General features: G+C 32.7%; 3 protein-coding genes and 1 long non-coding RNA gene across 5 annotated transcripts; 3 read left to right on the top strand and 1 right to left on the bottom strand.

Annotated features, from left to right (window-relative positions):
* Positions 1-4: 4 nt before the first annotated feature.
* LOC128922093 (uncharacterized) lies at positions 5-2,710 on the top strand. Its single transcript, XM_054231581.1, has 4 exons — positions 5-233; positions 304-506; positions 563-689; positions 753-2,710. The coding sequence occupies exons 1-4, from the start codon at positions 210-212 to the stop codon at positions 1,086-1,088; spliced, it is 690 nt and encodes a 229-aa protein (XP_054087556.1). The 5' UTR covers positions 5-209; the 3' UTR covers positions 1,089-2,710.
* Positions 2,711-8,887: 6,177 nt separating this feature from the next.
* LOC128921957 (uncharacterized) lies at positions 8,888-11,125 on the top strand. Its single transcript, XR_008471258.1, has 3 exons — positions 8,888-9,082; positions 10,649-10,752; positions 10,817-11,125. It is a non-coding gene; the product is annotated as an uncharacterized LOC128921957 (long non-coding RNA).
* Positions 11,126-15,004: 3,879 nt separating this feature from the next.
* Positions 15,005-16,782, top strand: LOC105219436 (uncharacterized). 2 transcript variants are annotated; one of them, XR_008471257.1, is made up of 3 exons: positions 15,005-15,799; positions 15,855-16,322; positions 16,396-16,782. XR_008471257.1 is itself a non-coding variant. In XM_054231037.1 (2 exons), the coding sequence occupies exons 1-2, from the start codon at positions 16,281-16,283 to the stop codon at positions 16,564-16,566; spliced, it is 213 nt and encodes a 70-aa protein (XP_054087012.1). In that variant the 5' UTR covers positions 15,022-16,280; the 3' UTR covers positions 16,567-16,782. The 2 variants fall into 2 exon arrangements, 1 of the variants encoding a protein (XP_054087012.1); XM_054231037.1 differs by having other exon boundaries at positions 15,022-16,322.
* Positions 16,783-17,854: 1,072 nt separating this feature from the next.
* On the bottom strand, positions 17,855-21,438 carry LOC105219437 (uncharacterized). The gene is made up of 2 exons (XM_011195564.3): positions 21,153-21,438; positions 17,855-19,802 (listed from the first exon to the last, which is right to left on the bottom strand). The coding sequence occupies exons 1-2, from the start codon at positions 21,240-21,242 to the stop codon at positions 18,033-18,035; spliced, it is 1,860 nt and encodes a 619-aa protein (XP_011193866.2). The 5' UTR covers positions 21,243-21,438; the 3' UTR covers positions 17,855-18,032.
* Positions 21,439-22,169: the final 731 nt, after the last annotated feature.

Here is a 22,169-nt window from a genome sequence, read left to right as displayed (position 1 = left end):
AGACAGACGACATCGCTAATTTGCATTAGCGGCGATGATTTGCTTTAACTCGCGCATTAATTCATTTTAAAGCAAATTAGTAATGCACAAAAATTTCGTGCATTTAGCTGAATTTACCACATTTGTGCTGGCAATGCTGCCCAAAAATGCCCGATTTTTGCTATTGTGAATGTTAATTGATAGAAAGAAGAAGAAGAAAACGTCAACAAATGATAGAAAGGAAAGCGTTAGAGGTAAGAAGTTTTAAATTTCTTTTTCAATTATGTGCAAGTTTATTGACAAAATCAAATTTTAATATTTTAGAAGATGGCAGAAATTAAGCAGCGAGTGGTTTGGACTAGCACTGATGAATGTGTGTTAATTGACTTGTGGCGTGAGCGGGCCGATGATTTAAGACGTGCCAAGCGCAATTTGCATATATATGCCGATATATCTGTGCAAATGGCACATAAATTTACTCCGAAGGAAGTCCATATTAAAATTAGAAACTTATCACAAAGATACAGGTATACTATGCTATTATAAAACATTTTTAACATTATTAACCTTTGTGAAATTGTAGAGAAGAAAAGAAGAAAACTGGCCCATCGGGGGGCAGCCCATCGACGTGGAAATATTTTGATGCGGTGCATCAAATCATAGGGCTGACTGCAGCCAATAATGCAGAAATTTATGAATCATTAACTGTGGTAAGCTTAAATTTCATCTTTTTATTTCTTTATCGTATTAACTTAAAACAATTTTTTCTTTAGGACATATCGTCATCAACATTGCTGCCGTTACCGCCATCTGTACCTGCAGCATCACCAGTAACAATGTCCCCGGAGCCGTTGTCGCCAGTAATACCATCGACCAGCTCGCCATTGTTGTCGCCACTGGATACCTCGTCCACATCCATGAGCACTTCTAAAAAGAGAAATTATATGGGTGAATTGGTGAAAGTGGCAAAACAACAACATGAATTGCTTAAGGTAGTGGTGGAAGATGGAAGAGATTTAAAAGAAAGAATCATTAATTGTATTGAAGAACAAAATAGTTCTACAAAAGAATTTATAAGTATTTTTAAAAATTTGTTGGAAAAAATGTAAATATTATATTTATTTTGTATACTATTAGTAGTTATTTATTTTTATTATTATTAATATAAATGTAACTGAATTAAATGTTAATTTAAAAAGGAAATATTAAATATTTAAAATAAAATGAAATGAATTAAAATGTAATGTAATAAATTGAATTTATTAATAATAAAAATAAATTTAAAAAAAGGAAATTTGAAATGAAAAATAAAATAGCTACCGTGGTATGTAACATAATTTGTACCGTTTTGAAATCTCATTGCTATGGCATTCCTAACCGCTGTCGCAGTTTGGTCATTTTCTCCTAATCTTGTTGTGTGATTGGGTTGATGTCTTCTTTCATCTTCTGCTGCTTCTTGTATCCATGCGGGAAAAACTTCATCGTTCTCAATCTTTAGAAAATTATGCAAAATGCAACATGCTCTAATTATAATATTAACATTTTTAGGAGCAACTTGCAAGCCTCTTCCAACTTTACGGAAGCGCGCTTTAAGTTGACCAAAGGCATTTTCGATCACTCGGCGACATTTGGACAGTCGATAATTAAAGTGCTTTTCAACAGGCGATTGATTAACCCCATATGGATATGGTTTCATCATATGATGTGATAAACGAAAAGCTGAGTCGCCAATAAGAAGCACAGGTACATTGATGCCTTCAATTATTTCGCTATTTTCCTTAAAAATACGAGCGTGTTCATGAAATTTCTTAAGTGAACTCCTCTCAAATATGTACGAGTCATTATTTCTCCCAGTGGATCCTATGTTTATGTACGTGAACTTTGATCTGCAAGTTATAAGAAATGTAAACACATGTGTATGAGAATCAATACAGTCATAAATTTACCTCTGATCACAGCTTGCCAACAAAATGACTGAATACCAGCCTTTATAATTGTAATAGTCTATGGCTTCCACTTTTTTGGGTTGCACTTCGATGTGGCAGCCATCAACAGCACCAAAGCATTGTGGGAACCCCATCAGTTTGAAACCTTCTACAATTCTTCTTAATTCTTGCGGATGTGGGGGGTATGCATTAATGCAATCCGAAAGAGTACCACATACTTCATGACAAAAATCGATCACAATTTCTCCAACTGTGCTGCGCCCAACGCCAAACAAACTAGCAACAGTCCTATATTCCGCTGCCGAACCCAAAGAAAAGAGTGCTATAGCTACTCTTTTTTCAAGTGAGATACAGCGCCTCATGTTGCTATCCATTTTTCCAATACTCTTTACCTTTTCGCACACTTTTTTGAATGCCCTTCTATCTAGCCGAAAATTTTCTTTGAACCTTGAGTCATCCATGGTTGGGACATCGTGCTCCCAAAATATACCACCTCGATCCTTAAAATATGCAATTTTTGATTTCAATCCCAAATTGAAATAACTATTTACTTACGAATTTCCAAATATGTCGATGGTGCTCCTGAGCGAATACAAGTCCAGCATGTATGATTTCGTTAAAATCCACTATTGCTTTTAATTGCACTTCATTATCTTGTAATGTATTTAATAACAATTTAATTCTTTCATTAAATTTCTTTTTGTTTTCCAAAAATACCAAAATTGCCATTAATAACTCTTTTTTATCCATTTTTATTTCACGTTTGTAATAAATAAACAAATTTCTCAATCAGCTGTATAAATGCACAAAATTTGTCGTCTGTCACTATAAAATTTCAATGCGCATTATCATTTCTTAATGCCAATTAATTTTGTTCGTCTGTCTAGGCTATAAATCAATCATCTACACAGAAACACTACTCTGAGTTCGATCATTGTATTGTCAAATAAATGTCACAATTTATTGGCTATACGTTCATTTTTATTTCGAATTCAAACAACTCAAGACTTTAACACAACAGACGGCAGACAAATAAACAAATTTATCAGCACATTTTCGTCGCTCTTTATCTTTTTTGTTGTCGAAACTGTTCTCTCTTTGCTTTCTGGCACCTAAAAACATTAAAATTAGTTAATGCTAATATATTTGTACATAATTTAATTTGAAAAATAGAAACATAAATCATTTGTTTACGTTTTCTTCTTCCTTTTTCATTCATTTTTAGTCGGCATTGCCAGCTGAAATTTGGTAAATTTAGCTAAACACACGAAATTTTTGTGCATTACTGATCTGCATTAAAATGGGTCAAATGTGCAAGTAAAAGCTTATCAACCCCGTTAATGTAGGCCGTTTGTCCGGCCAGATAGAAACGTATGCGAAGCGTGAAGTTTGCTAGAAATTAATCTCAACACAGATTTCATCACAGTCGAATGAGCAGGAGAATAGTCAATCGAGGCAGATGAACTCACACAGAGCGTATGTGTGAACACGGTTTGAAACGAGTGAGGTGCGTATGTCAATATCTTTCGAAGCAAACGGGGAGATTTTGTCAACACAGCTGGAAGTGCATGGGAAGTTATGTCACGACGGTTGGAAGCTGGAAGTGTATGGGGAAGTTATGTCAACAGGTTTCACCATAGACACATATATCGATCCAGGTGACCCCACAGATGCCAGAAGTATCATGGACAGAAAATTGTAATCAGAAAGAATCATAAAAATGTTTACAGGAAGCTCCAGTTGTGAAACGTGCGAGTAGAAGAGCATAATAAACGTTCCATGAAACGCTGCAGATCGTCCAGTCGCGGAGGCACATGAGGTTGCTTTATCTCTCATTGGTTGTTCGGAAGTCCAAATCACGGACAGTCAAGAAAACTTTGTAGAAATTGAAACAACGAATATATCAATTTATCCTTTTTTCTGATAGTTTATCAACTTGCTGTACGAAAAACGATAGGGTATACTCCTCGATAATTTTTGGTTACCTACTCATCAAGTCTATACCGGCTATAATCGCTTAAAGCGGTTCCTACGCCAAATATATATATATATATATACTCATCAAGTCATGGGTACTGAAACTCCAACACATTGAAAGATGTTTTAATAAAACCACTACATACACACATATGCAACAAAGGGTAAAATGTGCATAAACATTTACCTCAACTCTTTTCTCGTACAAGCACGCTGAATGAGAGAAAGAAGCAAACAAACTTCTAGTGTGTTTGGACAAGTTTTGTTTTAAGCTATATCATGGCTGCTTGTGAAGTATTATTTTGTCTGTTTTATTTAAATCAGTGATCAATTAAAGTTTAGATTATTGAACCACTCATTATTCACCAGAATTATGCCCGCCAACGTTGATACATCGAACACAAATTATTTACGCATTAATATGATAATCTTTCCACTTGAAATTCGTCCTGGTTCATTTATATGTAGTTGAAGCGGGCACTAGTTAAGATTCATTGCCACATTTTTATGTCCAATTAAACCATTTCGCCATTTCACATTTCACGTAACCGTTTATCATAGCGACTAGTGACAACTGGGTTTTGCCAATGAGCTAGAGGGCAAAGCAGATGCAGTATTTTTGGACTTACTGGGACCTCAGTTGGCATTAGAGGGTATATTTAAGTGAATGTTTGTGATCATAAAAATTTAAAAACTTCTTATATGTTTATTTAGGAGGACTTGTTTGATTCATTTTCACCTTGTATTGAGGAATCATAACGTCCCAGCAGATTTAAAAGCGAGATCTCCTGAAAGGAGGAATGAAGGAGTCCTCCTATTGACCTCTTTTAGGAGCAGTAAAGGAGATTTTTTAATTTTATTCTTATATTGTGTTTTTTTTTATATTTTATTTTAGTGTTGACCTCCTTTTGTCATCTTTTAGGAGCAAAAAAGGTTTTTTATTATTGTGATTTTGTTTACTTCATTTTAGTATTGATCTCCTTTTGTCCTCCTTTAGGAGCAATAAAGGAAATTTTTTAATTTTTCGTAGCTTAAAAATCGTACTTTTGATTCAAAAATTACTATTTAACGGGAAATAATAACTGTTAATTTTTGTCTTCAAGCAATTGTTGATTTCAACTGTGTTTTTTAAAGCGTGCAGACGTAAGTGTTTTATATCTATTGAGTATTAAATATTTTAAATTGATAATTAAATGTACCCTAAAAGGCATTTAAAACGCCTAGTGAATAAATAATTTATATAAAAAACAAAATAAATAATTTATATAAAAAACAAAATAATAATACACAAAATGAAAATGATGTGGAAAGTGTTAATGAAATTGAAAAACATGGAACAAAGAATACGGAAGCTAGAGGAAATATCGGCGCAGAGTACTATACTCCTGGAGCGGATTATTGACATATTTTCACCGATGAAGATTGAATTAATGATATTTCCTATTAAAAACATGAATTAAGCATCTACAGACTCCTTGCTTTTGAATAAGCCTGAGGCAGAAATTGTGAGTATGATGAAATACATTTAATAAGATAATACTAAACAATTTGAAACAGGTGGCGTATCTGAAGCAAAAATTTTCAAAGAGACCCCTATCAAAAATTTTGGATGAAGTGATTGCGGAGTCCCTGCTCTTAAAAGTGAATTGGGATGGAGCCAAAAAAAAGTTGCATTGAAGAATTATGTACATTCATTTAATTAAAAAACTTTAATAAAAAATAAAATTATAAAAATTTGTTTTTGTTAAAATAATTGCAGGTTGAAAATAATATAGGATTTATCATAGAGATCTCCTATAGTAGTAATCATAGAGATCTCCTTCAGGAATTATCATAGAGATATCCTATAGTAGTAATCATAGAGATCTCCTATATCAGTAATCATAGACATCTCCTTTAGGAGTAATCATAGAGATCTCCTATAGTAGTAATCATAGAGATCTTCATTAGGAGGTTAAAAGGAGTAGTCGCGTTCCAATGACATGCAATGTTAAAAACGAGTATACAATTTTACGTGTATTTACACACCAGTATTAGGAGTAATAGGGAGTATAGGATATCTCCTAAAGGATGAATCCAGGAGGTCTCAAACAATCATCCTAAAATCTGCTGGGGTTGTTGTACGCTTTACAAGGACATGGATTCACCGAAATTAGTTCAATATAAATACTACAGTAAGAGCATAGCTGTTAAGACCACAGCCATATCTAAAAATTTGTAAAATGAATCAAAATATATAGAAAGAAGGGATTATAGCCCATACAAGAACCACCATACTATGTTAGGAAAAGTAGTTCAGTATTTCTCTTACTTTGATAAACCCCTGTGTTGAATCGACCAGGGTTATTTTTTGAAGTGCGGTCGAAGGCAACCCTGGCTCGACCAGGGTTATTTTTTTATAATAAGAGCAAAATATAAATGAAAAATCCAATATAAAGCGAGAAATTGCGTGTTAAAATTTGACAAATTTTAAACTTTAAACGCGAATATCTCGAAAACTATAATATCTCCTGCGGCTATAATTATATATATTCTTAATCTGGAGGATCCCCTCTATCCAACCATACACATTTTATCCCCGAAATCTTGGGATGCTATACTAAAGTTTTCCCGCTTTCTAGCACAAAAAAATGTGCGCAGCATAAACGTCCAGTCCACACGAGGTAGCCTTCGTCCGATAGTAAAAATTGTTCAACTATTCAATACTATATATATATTTATATAGTGTAGTACGATAATACATGTATAATATAAATATAATAATAAACACCTAAATAGCATGATATTTTCAATAAATATGTAATATTATTGATTTTGTTATTAAATGCTAATAAGGGATTTTGGTAGAACTAATTGAAAATGGGTATAGTTTAAGAGCTTTTGTGAAAGTACACGTTGGGATTTAGTTCGTGTACTTTCATGTAGTTCTCGTTCGCTGTTGTGGGTCTTTCATCCATGATTGGACCAAAATCATTCCCCGAATTGTTAAAGAGGAATATATACTTTGCTAAATGATGAATGTAATTTGCAAGAAAGGGATAAATGATCACACGTACACAAAAGTTTCGAGTACTTTTGTCAATTCGCTTTTAAGAATCGCATAGACACTTTCAGTGAAACTGATAGTATCGCTGCCTGATTTTTCACAGAAGAATTCGCCGGTACCTGACTTGCAGGGTATTGATTTAATGTTTAGAATGAAGGCAATGGACGAGAAGAGAGAAAGAAACCTTATCCAGAAACTGAAAATTACAATCGGAATCGATAACTTCCTATATTTATGCAGAAACCGAAATTCGTTGTTGGCAGAATATTTTAAACCAAACTATAAATCCGATCAACATTATTTATATATTTTCGTTTTCTGGATAGCCTCCTTTTTCCCCCGATACCCTATTTATACCAGAATTCGTTGTCAAACCCCGACCGCCAAATTAGTCGGAATAGGGCCGTTGCATTGTAACTCACCTACAGTATACAAAAGCCGCCGGAAAATTTAGATAATTAAAAGAAAATAAATCATTTTTTTTTAATATTCGTATCTCATGGTTTTTTAAATCAAAATAGTGTAACGAAAATTATACCAGAACAAACTAGAATCGACAATCGAAATCGATAACTTTCCAGATTTATCCAGACATCGATAATCGTAGTTGTCAGAATGTTCGACAATCGACAATATAAGGGCTGACGGACTGGAAGCAAGACACAGTTCTAATAAAAGAGTTGTCGAGTAAAGGAGAATTCTATGAAGAGAGTTGTCAGGTAAAGTGTAAAATTGCTATAAGATATAGTTGTAAAGTAGATTAATGAGTTATAAAGTGTTAAGTTGTTTGATTTAGAAATGAAGATTAGTGGTAGCCATTCAAATGTGACTTTTATTTTACAATATGCTCATGTGTGAGCTTGTGGGCATATCAATCCATGTTCGCGAAAATGTTTGATATTTTACGATCAGTGTGCATAAATGTTTGTCATATATGGCGCTGTGTGCACACAATTGGTGATTTGAAGAAGAAAAAAATGACGAAATAGGGTAAATTTTAAAACAAAAAGCTGATATTATTCAAATAATGTATTGCCTAAATACTGTGGAACTTCCATAACTCGAAGATCTTTATAACTCGAATAGAAGCGTTCAGAAGCCAAATTTCGTACAAAATTCCTTCCCTAATTCGAATTCTATATATATAATTCTATAAATCAAAGTTCTCCAAAAACTCGAACTCTTGAAGTGGTAATAGAAGGCAACTTTCACCCAAATTTCATCCTTTCATTTCTTTTTGCCAAGTAAACAAACAGTGTATAAATCCATATTTTACAGCTTTTTGAAAATATATATATTTAAATGAATATTTTATAACTCGAAGTTTTTTTGTGGATTATGGTTATTCGAATTAGAGAAGTTCCACTGTATATTAAATCTAAATAAATATTAAAATAAAATATATTTTTCATTAAAGAAGGAGCGTAAAATGGATTTGTATTTCGTGTATGACGAAACGTTTTCATACAGATCGAACACACATCTGTTATGGCAACGACATAATTTGGATATCACGTATACTATTTTTACATATATATCCTGTTATATGTAATTTACAAGCTTAACCCGATAATCTGTAATTAAGAAACGAGATTTCCATACAAAATTCTTCTCTCGATAATGCAAATTATAAAATTATAATGGTTTATACAACTAGATTTTCGGTATTATTCCTAGGTTAATCGATAATTTTACGAAGAAGAGGAGAAATGTCAAATGATAATGTAAACAAAAATTTACGACAGCGAGAGAAATATATGTAATATATGAAATGCAACACATTTGACAATTGATAATCTCATTTGGCTATATGGAAACGGTTAGATTATAGAACGAGCATAGAAAGGGATTATTTTCATATGTAAACATATTATTAGAATAGTTTAAAAAGAACGCCTGTGGGTACATTTAGTAATAAGATAATCGATAATTTTATATATTAATTTGTATGATCGCCAATTTCACATCTCAAATCGTCGATAAATGTACGAAATGTCGCTATTGAGGAAATCTTTTAATATTTATAAATACTTAAGAACGTTTTCTGGTATTGCTTTATTGAAAACTAGTGCAAATGAGCAAATTCCTTTCTATAAAAGTCACACATTGAGTCGATTTGTTCGAAGCTATACAAGTAAACCATTAGGATATGTTGCAAAAAATATTAACTTAATTTATACGTGCAAAGTTTGCCAAACTAGAAACTCCAATATGATTTCTGATGTGTCTTATCGGAAAGGTGTAGTAATAGTTCGATGTGGAGGTTGTTCAAATAACCATTTAATTGCCGATAATCTTAATTGGTTTACTGATCTTAATGGGAAGAAAAATATAGAAGAAATACTTGCGGAAAAAGGAGAACGTGTGTATACTGAAGTATCTAACGTCACCGATATATTATCTGACGATAATAAAGAGTTCTAATTTAATAACATTAATCGAGTTAATAAATAAATATAAATTTTTTGTAGTAGCAAAGTTATTTGAGCGTTTCTTTATATGAGGAAAATTTGGTTTTAATTTAGTTTATTTGAATGAATTTATTATAAAATAATGTTGTCCTATTTTTTGTAGTAGCAAAGTTATTTGAACGTTTCTTTATATGAGGAAAATTTGGTTTTAATTTAGTTTATTTGAATGAATTTATTATAAAATAATGTTGTCCTATCTGAGGGGTTAATTTTAAACATTATAGAAATATAATAGTTTTGTATATTTTCAAAGGGATAATAAAAACCAATTTAGAGAATACATGTTTTAATGTATTTAAATAAAACTTTTTGCGAAGTAAATAACTAAAACTGTGGATAAATCTATATTTTACAGCTTTTTGAAAAATTTTTGTTTTAATGAAAATTTCTATAACTCGAAGTTTTTTTGTGGATTATGGTGATTCGAGTTGGAGAAGTTCTACTGTATATTGTACAAAAATTAGCCACATCGAGCGACTATATCCTATAGCTCCCATAAGAACGATCAGGACAAGTTATAATAATTTTGTTACTTTCGATTTTAAACTTTGTCAATTTATTGTAATAACAGAGATATTAATATATGGAGAGAAAAAAGGAGTGGTTCATTCCCGCTCGCCCAACTTCTTTACATGTACACATATACAGTACAGTTGGTCGAGTAGTTTCTGATATATGGTTTTTAACCCATAACCCATTTTTTATGCCAAGTTTAAAGCAGCTTTTCCGTACCATCTTTACTATAAAATTTATGGTTTCTGGTGTTTTTCTTACTGGGTGTGGGTGTTATAATCCGATTTCATCCATTTTCATGCTGTATAATAAAGTGCTTAAAGGAAATGACAGGAGAAAAATAAATGGACGCGGCCATGCTCACTTTCCCAAAAAAAAATTATCTCCAAATATTCACCTTCTTAATGTGAGCACTTTACAAGCCAAATTTTACCTTGAAGAAAAAAAGATGGCGTTAGTATATTTTAGATTATGTATATATCTGCAAATTTCTGCAGTAATCTTTAACTTTTATATTAACTTAAGGGGTTACATGGGTTTTGTCGCGTAAAAAATGGCGCGTACAAAATTATTTATTTAATTCAAACTTTTTTCTGTCTATACTGTCTGTACCAACATTATAAAGCTGAAGAGTTTGTTTGTTTGAACGCGCTAATCTCCGAAACTACTGGTTCGAATTGAATAATAACCATAACTTTGTTGTATCGCTTTACAAGGACATAAATTCACCGAAATTAGTTCAATGGAAATACTACAGCAAGAGCATGGATGTTGAGACTTGAACGGTGCCATGTTAGATTTAGAATTCCTGAAACATAAGGTAATTATTACCAACTTTTATTACAAACTTTATAAAAATTCTAATTTTACTTTATATTTTATAGAAACCCTCCTCCCAGATGAATCTAGTACTACTGAAATTAATGAAAGAACAGATCTTATAAAAACTCCGAAAGAAACCAAAAGAGTCCTCACATAATGTGCGCAGCTTACACTTCCAGACCGCACGGGGTATTTGACATTTTCCACTCTTCCTCCAGCATTTGTCCGATAGCAAAAATTGTTCAAATATTCATTTTCACCTCCTTTATACATATATATATAGTGTACTACGATAATATATTTATAAAGTAAATATAATAATAAACAACTAAATGGCATGATATTTTAAATAAATATGTAATATAATTAATGATTTTGTTATTAAATTCTCATTTGGGATATTGGTAGAACTAACCGAAAACAGAAGGTATAGTTTCTGGGCTTTTGTGGGTCGCAGTACTGAAAGTACACGTGGAGTTTTGGTTCGCAGTATTCGGTCTTTCATCCGTGATTGTACCAATACCATTCCCCAAATTGTGCAAGAGGTATATATACATTGCTAAATGATGAATGTAATGTGCAAGAAAGGGATGAACGATCACACGTACACAATAGTTTTCGGTACTTTTGTCAATTCGCCCTTAAGAATGGCATAGAAACTTTCATTGAAACTGCGGGTACCGCTCCCTGGCATTTCACCGGAGAATTCGCCGGTACCTGTCTTGCAGGGATATCATGTATAATTTTTTGCTTTGTGTAAAACCTTTATAAGGGTACGAAGAGCAAAATAAAATGCATAAAAAAGCATGCGATTGCAAATAACTGTAAGTTTTTGCTCTCTTATTACCCTATATTTTAATGTCCCGTGCGACATCAAAAAACAACACTTGTTCCCACTGCATCGCAAATAGAAGCAGCAAGCTCGCCAAATTTTGGGTATAAACAGTAAATTTTTATACAATTAAAATAAAAAAAACTTGTTCAAAAATCAGAAGATTTGTGGGTTTGGTAACTACTTAAAATTGGTCACGTGCGACATGTGGGTGTGGAATTAAAAAATTGAAAATTATTTTTTGTCTTATAAAATTGATTTAAGTATGTAAATATATATATTTACATTAATTATTTACATATGAGCAAAAACCGCACTTTCAATTCCACTGAAATAGCTATTCAAATAGATTTTGCTCATTTTAACAAGGTTGTCAGGAGAAAATCGTTTGGTTTTAAAAGTGGCAAGTTAACGCATGACATATTATTTTCTTGACAAATCTCTTAACTAAAATTAAGAAATCCTTTAGTTGCTTTTCTAAAATATTTATTTTTTTTAAGGTCACTGTTCTCAGTTTAAAATCAAATTTATATTATCAAGCCTGGTTGATTTTATAAAATAATTAAAATACTCTTCAGGGAGTGTGAGCACTTATCAAAAAGAAAGTCTAGCAGATAACGAAATCCAAAAATTTTTATACTCAGGAATTTCTGAAGAAACTGTATTTCACATTTATAATACTATTTTCATTTCATAGAATTTTTGTTGTGTTTCTCGTTGGATAAATTAAAATAAATAAATAAATACATTTACTACCATTTTAAGCCATTTTATTGGACTTGTTTATTAAACCGTATTATAACAACAAAATCAACATAAATATTATGATGGAAAAAAATGTCCCGTGCGAATGTGATTAATAATTAATTAAAAAAAAAACTATAAATTATTTTTGGTTGAAATTCAAACCAATTTTAAAGGCATCCATTCACTACGCTCTACAATCAAAAACATTTGAATATTGCCACACAATTCGCTGAAATCACCGTTTGAATCGTTGTCCTCAAAAACGACTTCCATTTTTTGTCCCGTGCGAATGCCTTGGTTTTCTGCAATTATCTTGAAAACGAAAACCGTTCCAAAATCAACCTTAACACTAAATGTAGAGCTAGTGAAGGGCTATTAAAAAATCCTAGTGTCAAAATTAAAAAACAGTTTAGTTCATACTTTTTTTTAGTTGAAAGGTGTACGATTGTCACGTTCGACATGGCGAATATATTGAATATTCTTCGTGTTTTTTTTTTTTTTTGATATGTTAACTCATATAAAACTCAAAAGAAGGTCGTAGAAATGGTTTACTAGAAAAATAATGAGAAATGTTAAATATATAATAAAGTAAATGCGAGTAGTATGAGACCAAATACTTATCCCTTGCCTCGATGTTTTGGTCTACGTTGAGAATACAACTAAGACGGAAATCCAACATAAAATCAGATTATAATATGATATATAAATAAATATATTTAAGACAAACTTTTTGTTCTTCTTATTCAGAGACTTTTTAATCTATACTACTATTATAAAGAGGAAATATTTGTATGTATGTTTGTATTGAATAAACTCGAAAACTACTGTGTTGATTTAAAAAGTTCTTTCATTATTGGAAAGCTACATTCACCCCGAGTAACATAGGCTATACTTATTGCTAAATTCTTAACTTTCAGTAAATAGTTCCCAGGTGAGCATATCAAAAAGACTCCGTGATGGAGAATCTTAATATGAAACTGAAAATCATCTTGCAAGTCATTCTCTTCGCATCGCAATCGCGTGCCAGAGAGTCGAGTAACGAACGTTCGCAGCTGCTTGCTGAACAAAATTTTAAGTACGCGCTTGAGAGTCGAGTTCGGAGCGTATGCAGTGTCTTGAAGAACAAAATATTAGAAAAATACAAGCTCGCACTGGGGCGTCGAACTCTGAGCGTTCCCAACGCCTTCAGAGAGAAAGACAACGGACACAAAAGACTAGAGGTCGTAATGAGGTATTAGCTCATTGCAAATAAAATATAATTTCATGTCTGAATTTTACACATTTTACTTTTTTTTAAATGAACCCACACAAAAAACGGGAGACGTATGCACATAAGAATGTAAAAACTTATAACTTTTGAAATGTTTATTTAAACCCGTTCGAAGCCGGAGCGGTCTGCTAGTAGATACATATTTAAAGAAGAATTTCTGAAATTTTCAAAAAACAAAAAGTAAAACTCCTCCATTGCGACGACATTTCCGGTGACCCCTCGGAAAAAAGGTGCCTCTGCGTTGTTAACATAAGTCCTGACAGCTTCATCCAAAATGAAAAAAAAAAAACAAAAATAGGTGTTTTAGGTAAGACCATGTTTGACCGAAGAAAAGACAAAAAAAGTGAAAATTGGAATTTTGGCAGACAAAAAAATAAAAATTTCGGTCAAATTTGCTTGACATTTTATTTTTTTTTAAATAGTTGTAATGAAAAAAAAATAAAATCCTTCATTCAAGCACGAGTAAATTATATCTCGAACACCTGTTCAAAATTTCATCAAGAACGGTTGAGTAGTTTTCGAGGAAATTTGACAACCGACTTTGAAAACACGGTTCCGAGAAAAACGCGTTTAAAGTTTTGAGTAACAATAGTTCTTGACTTGGAGCGTACACCTTCCAAAGGCTGTATCTCTGAGACTATTATTCGGATTGACTTGAAAATTTAGGACAGTATTCTTGAGATGTTGTAGAAATTAATAAGCCAAAAAAACAAAACAACGATTTTTGATTCCACGAAACCCATGTAACCCCTTAAGACACCCACAAATATACTGGACTGGACAGGGGAGAGGGGAGAACACAACTAAAACTTTAACTAAATTTAATAAAGACTCGTACAAAATCTACAAAAAAACATTGTAGCATTAATTTAAAAAAGTACAACACGAATTAGCTTTTATTATTATTGAAACATAAAATATATACCTTTCACTTAAAAATACATTTACTTTGAATTAAGAAGTATTCGATGTACTGTGAAAATGAACTTATACTCACGTCTTCGATTCTATTTTTAGAAAGTCCCGTTAGATTTCCAGATAAAACTGTTCTACCATATAAAATTTTAGTAATTTTAGAGACAATTCGTTTACATAATAATACAACTGATATTGGCTCACCAATAATGGGAGTAAAATCAATTAATTAAAAGTCTACCCTTTGGCTATGACAATAATCCTTAGTACGTTCCGAAAAAATTTCCTGCAGTGGCAGTTTTTGTACTTCTTCGTTGCAAGATTTCAGTTTTTTTGCTTATCAGTTATACCATGTTTGCTTTTTCGAACATGTTGCACTAACCATACTGTGCAGTATATAAATACATACAGCGCACACTCGCTAATGTGAACACTCTATAGTTCGAACACCCCATAATGTGAACAGACTTTTTTATGCATTGACTACTCTATAATGTGAACAAACCCAAAAGGCTCTATAATATGAACAAAAGACGTTAAAGTATTTGAATGTAGTTTACACAGATCTCAGCTAATTCTGAATTTGGGGAATCCCCTAATTGTAGAATAAGACTCTCATTTGTATTGCATGTAATGCGTAGAATACTTCAGTTGCAATTTTGTACTTGCGTGGAATTTTTCTTTTTAGATTTTCTGTTGAAAATGAATTCTAAAAACCACACGTTTACTCGCGACCTGGACAAAGAAGAACTCTGCGTCCTTCAGAGCTGCCAAAAATGGAGAAAACTCTTTATCGTTGGTTTATCAAAATGCGGAATAAAAACTGGCCAGTAAGTGCCTTAATGTTGAAAGAAAAGGCCAAAGTTCTGCATGCACAAGTAAAGGAAAATGAACCTAACTTCAACGCTAGTGATGGATGGCTTCAAGGATTTAAAAAAAGGTACGGAATTCGACTGCTGCAAATATCAGGCGTAAAACTATCTTCGCTGCCTCAGCTCGTGGATCCATTTAAGGAAAAACTTAGAGCTAAAATGGCCGAGCTGGAGCTGTGTAACGATCAGTCATATAATGCTGATGAGTCAGGCTTATTCTGGAAACTTCTGCCAGAAAAAACGTACGTGTCCAGTATGGAAAAGAGAGCCCCAGGCGTTAAGTAGGAAAATCAGCGAATCACGCTGCTTTAAAAACTTTCAATGCCCCACAGACTATAAGAGCTCAAAATGCGCCTGGATGACGTCGGCTGTTTTCAAGAAATGGTTTCATGAGTCCTTCGTTCCACAGGTGAGGATTTATTTTGTATTTTTTTTAACTTTTTTCTTTTAAATTTGTTTTTTAGGTAACGTCATTTTTAAAGGAGAAAGGTTTGCCAATTAAAGCTCTTCTCCTAATCGACAACGCTCCTTCTCACCAAAATGAAGCTCAGCTGGCAACGGAGGATGGACAAATTTTGGCAATGTTTATGCCACCAAACGTTACTCCCTCATCCAACCAATGGATCAAAATGCCATAAAGATCACAAAGTTGCATTACAGAAACAGCCTTTTAGCCTCATAGCAGCTACAAACTCCAATTTACTCGATTCGATGAAAAAAAATTACTTTACGAAGAGCTATAAATCTTTTGGTTGCTGCTTGGAGTCGTGTCAGCGAAGTAACATTAGCTAATTGCTGGAAAAATATTTTAAATTTTACGGCAGATGATGACGATCCCGAAGATAGTGTTCCGCTCGCAGTTTTAAAAGAAAAATGGGGAGTTGAACTTGATGAGCAATACCGTCGATCTCCTCAACAGTTTGAATGCTGAGGTTTGTTCGTTTTCGCAGAATCGCACAAAGATATGCAGGTTATTGAAAATGATTTTCCTATTAACCATTTCAGGCTGAATTAACGCTACCAGGCGTTCATGAATGGAACGAAGATATTGAAGATGATAATGCAAATGACGAGCATGAAGAAGAATACGTTTCCGATGAAGGCAGCGTATCGGAGGTAGAGGAGAAAATTAAGCGGACTGAAGCAGTTGAAATTTTCAACAAGGCGATAAGGTAGGCTGGTCATGAAGACGTCGATCCAAATGATGTAAATGTACTAAGACGTCTAAGAGAGAAAGCTGTGCTCCAACTTTTAGAAACACAGAAGAAACGAAAAGGATGACTGATTTTTTCAAATAAATCCAAGATTTTGTATAATATGTGTTACGTAAAAATGTATATGTAATGAAAACATGAATAAAATGTGAACTCCAATATATAAATACGTACTATTCTATTCTTTTGGAGCATTCCATAATGTGAACACTTTCGATAATGTGAACTGCCTTGGTTTTAATTAGGTCAGATTATCGAGCGTGCGCTGTATATATATAATACAGCAGTTTTCCGAAATAACGAACACATTAATTGTCAGGCCTGTTCGCTATATCGAATTTTTCGTTAATTCGAGTACTCACTTAGAGGTATTTTTATCAATAAAAATTAGTTATATATCCGTAAATTGCAGCTTAAGAAATTGTTTTATTAATTATTTGTTAAAAAATGAAAAACCATAGCAAAACAATTCAAATCCAATAAATTCTTCCAAAATGGACTAATTCTGACACTCATACTTTTATTCGGTGCTGATCAATAATTTTAAGCTTTTTTATAAAATTCAACATTTTTCAATTTGCACATTTCTTTTGAATTTTTTCCAGTTTTATTTTTAATTCTGGTTTGATGTTATTTGATTTTTTCCTCTTTCTTCATATGTCTTCTTCATGTTGTTCGTTAAACTGAGTACTTACAAATTCTCGATGTTCGTTATTTACGGTACTCAATGTAACAAATTTGCTTGTTCGTTAAAACGAATATTCGTTATTTCGGAAAACTACTGTATATCGGACAAAACTATTTTTTTTCTGGAGATTGAGTCATAAGTTAATAAAGTATATTGGCAGCTTTTAAGCTAAGGTAGCATCTAAATTCAAAATACTCACCTTCGAAAATCGAAGTATTATTTTTGATGATTTATATTGAAATTACATAAATAGGCATACCAGGAGATAGCTCACTTAATCACATTCACAACCAAACAAAGTTTTCCAAATTGGAAAATATTGTTTAAATCCATATTCTAGATTATTTAGTAACTGCATCCAGTAATTAATAATGTTTTTTCAATTACCCTATTTTCGAACTTCGAAGGCAAATACCGAAGTATTGTGAGCTAACGAAAAATATACTTTATTTTTTATTTAAAACTAGTTTGGTCCAATCCCCTACAAAGTGTTGTACAATGTAATTAATAATCATTTTTAACACAACAATATTTTTTTCACACCAAAATTAAAACATTTGAATTGAATTTTTTAAATGCTGTTATTAATTTTTTATAAAACATGTATACAGATATATTCATATGGCGCAAATACAAAAGCATGAATTTACAGATTTTGCAAATCGATCGAATTAGATCGCTCTAATTCAGATACGACAATCACAGTTTTTAAAAGGAGATTTTTATACAAAATTTCAGTATCAAACTCTTTTAGGCTTACTCACTATCGTATAGTTTATGCCGCTAAAATTTTCATGGGAAGGTGATACGTTTGCACTCTGATACACTTGTTGCCCAACAGACGATTCGAAATACTTTGATCCAACTATGTTGCAGTTTAATGCCATCGACGTGGGGCATAATGGTACATTCGAATTCGAAGTCCGTATGCTTCCAGTTTTGTCGGTATCGTTTTTCTTAGATAATTCAATTTCCGGATTGCCTATAAATTCATAATCACTGAGAGAGGGAGAATCGCAGCGTTTACGAATGGGCGATATGACAGATATAATTGTATTGTAACCGCTGGATGTTTTGTTATTAGGTGACATAAAATCCAAACGATCATATGAATCATCAAAGCACCTGGCATTACTTGAAATGCCACCTCCTCCGCCTCCTTCTCCGATATCAATATCTATTAATCGCGGCACTTTAGTTGGTAAAAATGTTTCCTTTGATGAACGATTACAAATACTGACGGAACGTTGCCAACTTGGTTCTATAAAACCGTCATCACAATTGTTGGTCAAAACACGTTCCTTATGCTGTACGTCATCTATTCCAAGTGTTTTCCAGGCATCAGTTACAGTTTCTATGCTTTCATAGTCTCGTTCAACTCCTAACGTTTCATTATTAAGCAGTGCTAGATTTTGTTTACGAACACACTCTGGAGAATTCGGTTTTATAACAAGTGTTGACCCAATCGTTTTATTAGGATCACTTGATGTTGTTATCGAAACTGCCTCATAATTCTGATATTTGAATAGTTTATCAGAATTTTGTTGAAAGTTTAGATTTGTTGTATACATTTGTGTTTTATTAGAACATGTGGAAGTGGGCAATGTTGATTGTATTTTTCGGGGAGGTTTATTAGGCACTTGTTTTATAACGGAATTTAGTAATGTTGATATGGAATTGTTAGAGTTTGTAAAGCAACTGTTAACTGAATCGCTAGATGTCGCAAACTCTCTATAAGAGACACTACTTTGAGAATTGTTTTCGATGCTCATACACTGTTGGTTGTTTGATGTCAAGGGGCTACGGGAACCCGCCTCCATATTTGCGGCGACTGTCCAATGGTTTTCGTTAATGTCATTATTGTGATTGTCGCAATTTATTAACTTTTTCATAGATTTCATTTTCGCGGCCATACAACGAAATATTTCTTGAGGATTGGTGTGATGAAGTGTAAATATTCCCTCTCCAGTGCAGCATTTCCTACCTGCTTCGAATGTGAATTTACCATCACGATATCCGTATTTACGTATAAATCGATATGGCCATTTTGCTCTTATTTCATTAAGATCTTCAGTGCATTTTAGTTGAAGTTCGGTTGCAGTCAGATGAAGAATATAAGATTTGGATTCAATGTTACAACGAATCGACGTTTCTGAAGGAATAAGTGTAATAATAAATAAACCATCTCCAAAAGAGCTGCAATACAAATCATTATCTTCTTCTATTGCAGCTTGTGGAATGTTTATACTGTTTTTATTTCGAAAAGCAACCATTTGTAACGCATTGGTCCACTCTTTCAAATCTTCCTCTGATAATGCATTTAAAGTCAAGGACTCTGTTTTCTTTATAACTTGTATGAGATTGGCTGGAGCTACTTCTTGTGTTATCTTAACGCAGTTTTCCAGTGTTACTATTTTTGGGTTCTTGTCGTCCTTAGATTCGCAAATTTCTAGCCGTTCAATACCATGACGACTTGAATTGAATAGTTGACAATATCTGTGACAATTTTTCTGTCGTTAAAAAAATACAATAATTTGTTAATATTTAATAATATATAATATATCTACACATATGTATATAAACGATAGATTACGAGTGGTTTGTTAAAAAAATAAGCAGAAATTTCTATCCGGATATACCACAATTGTAATGGTCAGTCGGCCATTCAAAATATTGGCTGAATTTTACCAGATCATAAATGATCGTTACATACAAAACTTTTAGGTGAAACAAAACATGTTGGCCATGGCAGACCCCCGACCTCACTCTTATTAAAAATGCCAGAGGTCTATTGATAATGACCAAAAAACGCAGAAATTTATAAAAATTGTTCAAAATTAAAAGTTGACTATTAGGATAAATAAATTCGAACCAGATTGTAGTCTGTTACTGATGCCAAAGACGATATAACCTAGGCTAAACATTGAATTTTAAAAATATCATTAACTAAGAACAAGATAATAAAGTTTAAGTTTTGTCTAAATAATTTTGCCTACTGCTGCCTTTTAGGCATATCAATGTCTACAGCAACATAGGATTTTATTGTACTGGAAAAACATTAATTTATTGGCAATAAACGAGTAGTCACATATAATATATTCATGAAACTTAATGAGTCTATAGCTAACAGTAACTTATATTGTATGATTGCAAATATTATTATAATAATTGCAAATATTATTATAATAATTACAAAATAATAATAATTGCAAATTGCGAGAAATACAATTTTTGGCTCTATCCAAATTCCTTCCTAGTTTTCATAAAAAGGGCTTATACCCTTTTCGATAAATCTATTCTTAGATTCAATGAAAGACATGTGAAGCCGTAAAATATAGAAAATCAAACGAAATTTTAAAAATGTTCCGAATTTTGATGCAACCACAGCTGTCCTTTCGGCGATCTCACCGTTTGGATCGGTAGTTTCTAAGTTAAAATTGTTTGCCTCTGAGCAACACTCACCAGCAACGATTTTCCACCCTACCGTTATTGCGTCCTAACTGGTCTGGAATAACTTCATGCAAACTTATTTCGGTAAAATGTAAGATATGCATCTTTAAATATGATCAGGCTTCAAGACGTATAGGAATTGGGACACAAGTTAGGTTAATATGTTTAATGACAAGTTAGATATATTATATGCTCATAAATTGTACTTGAACTAATTTCTCAATTACTAATAACTAAAATATGTAAGACGAGAATAACAACCATTGTTTCAAAGTTGTTTCAATTAAATTACTTCAATATTATCATCATAATTTATTCACTATAAAAGCGAAAGCAACTTTCGATATTAACAGTTAACATAGATTTTATAAATATATAAGAGAATATACAATTTTTAGTACAGAACTAACCTTTTTAGATATACGGTTTAAAGCAAAACTAGATTGCATTGGCACATTAAGATATCCGGCTAGAACAGGAACTTCGAAATCCATTTTCATATCCAATTCTTAGAACGACAAATGGAAAATTCCTGACTTTTCAAAACCTTTTCTTATTCTCGAGCAATTTATTGTAATACTCTTTAAAACGAAAACAATTTTAATATGAGCATATATACATTATAACCATTTAGAGATGGTGTTCACCACTACATCGATTATTAACAAACACTAAATTCGATTTTTGATTACTATAAGTTGGTAGTGTACGATCACTGGATTGTCAAATAAAAGTCACTCTTTAATGGCTATATACTAATCTATTTTTAAAACTCCTTATAACTTAACACTTTATTACTCTACTTTACAACTCTAACTTATAACTTGTTTACACTTTACTCCACCACATTGTCATCACTCGACAACTCTCTTATCAGAACTGTGTCTTGCTGTCAGTCCGGCAGCCCTTATATAGTCGATTGTTGGCAATATTACGCCTCTCGAACACTCTGGCAACTACGAATATCGATGTCTGGATAAATCTGGCTTGTTATTAATTTCAATTGTCGATTCTAGCTTGTTCGGGTATCACTTTCGTTACACTGCCCTCCATTTAAGTCTGATCGTCCCGATTAGACATACTTCCAGAACGCTTAGTTTTTCTTCATCTCTTCTCGACTTTAAGGACAATGTTGGCTTTCTTAGCATTTCCAAAATTAACCTCCCAGTCGTCTTCGACGTTGTTTCCTAGACAGCAGGTCGATAAGCCCGGTATATGGGTATCCTCTGTACCTGTGGTGATACCTGTCCACCAGCTTCCTTAATTGCTCTTCCAAATTTCGGCTAAATCGTTCCACCATGCTATCGGACTGTGGATGTAATGCAGCTGCAAGAGTTTTTCGGTCACATAACTTCTGATACATTTATCGACTACTGATGCACACGTCCGCCATCTCGTTAATCTCTTGGCTTAGAATTGGGCATTCC

The sequence above is a fragment of the Zeugodacus cucurbitae genome, chromosome 5, assembly GCF_028554725.1.
Source record: "Zeugodacus cucurbitae isolate PBARC_wt_2022May chromosome 5, idZeuCucr1.2, whole genome shotgun sequence".
Classification (NCBI taxonomy): Eukaryota; Metazoa; Arthropoda; class Insecta; order Diptera; family Tephritidae; genus Zeugodacus; species Zeugodacus cucurbitae.
The sequence above is the reverse complement of the archived record's forward strand: the minus strand, read 5'-3'. Positions and strand labels throughout refer to the sequence as shown.

Excerpts from the sequence above, each read along its gene's own strand:
- LOC128922093 (XM_054231581.1), top strand. The coding sequence starts at position 210 with ATGATAGAAAGGAAAGCGTTAGAG. Across the intron at positions 234-303 it reads TAGAAAGGAAAGCGTTAGAG|AAGATGGCAGAAATTAAGCA; the intron begins GTAAGAAGTTTT and ends TTAATATTTTAG. Across the intron at positions 507-562 it reads AACTTATCACAAAGATACAG|AGAAGAAAAGAAGAAAACTG; the intron begins GTATACTATGCT and ends GTGAAATTGTAG.
- LOC105219436 (XM_054231037.1), top strand. The coding sequence starts at position 16,281 with ATGAGCAATACCGTCGATCTCCTCAACAGTTTGAATGCTGAG. Across the intron at positions 16,323-16,395 it reads TCAACAGTTTGAATGCTGAG|GCTGAATTAACGCTACCAGG; the intron begins GTTTGTTCGTTT and ends TAACCATTTCAG.
- LOC105219437 (XM_011195564.3), bottom strand. The coding sequence starts at position 21,242 with ATGAAAATGGATTTCGAAGTTCCTGTTCTAGCCGGATATCTTAATGTG. Across the intron at positions 19,803-21,152 it reads TAAACCGTATATCTAAAAAG|AAAAATTGTCACAGATATTG; the intron begins GTTAGTTCTGTA and ends TTTTAACGACAG.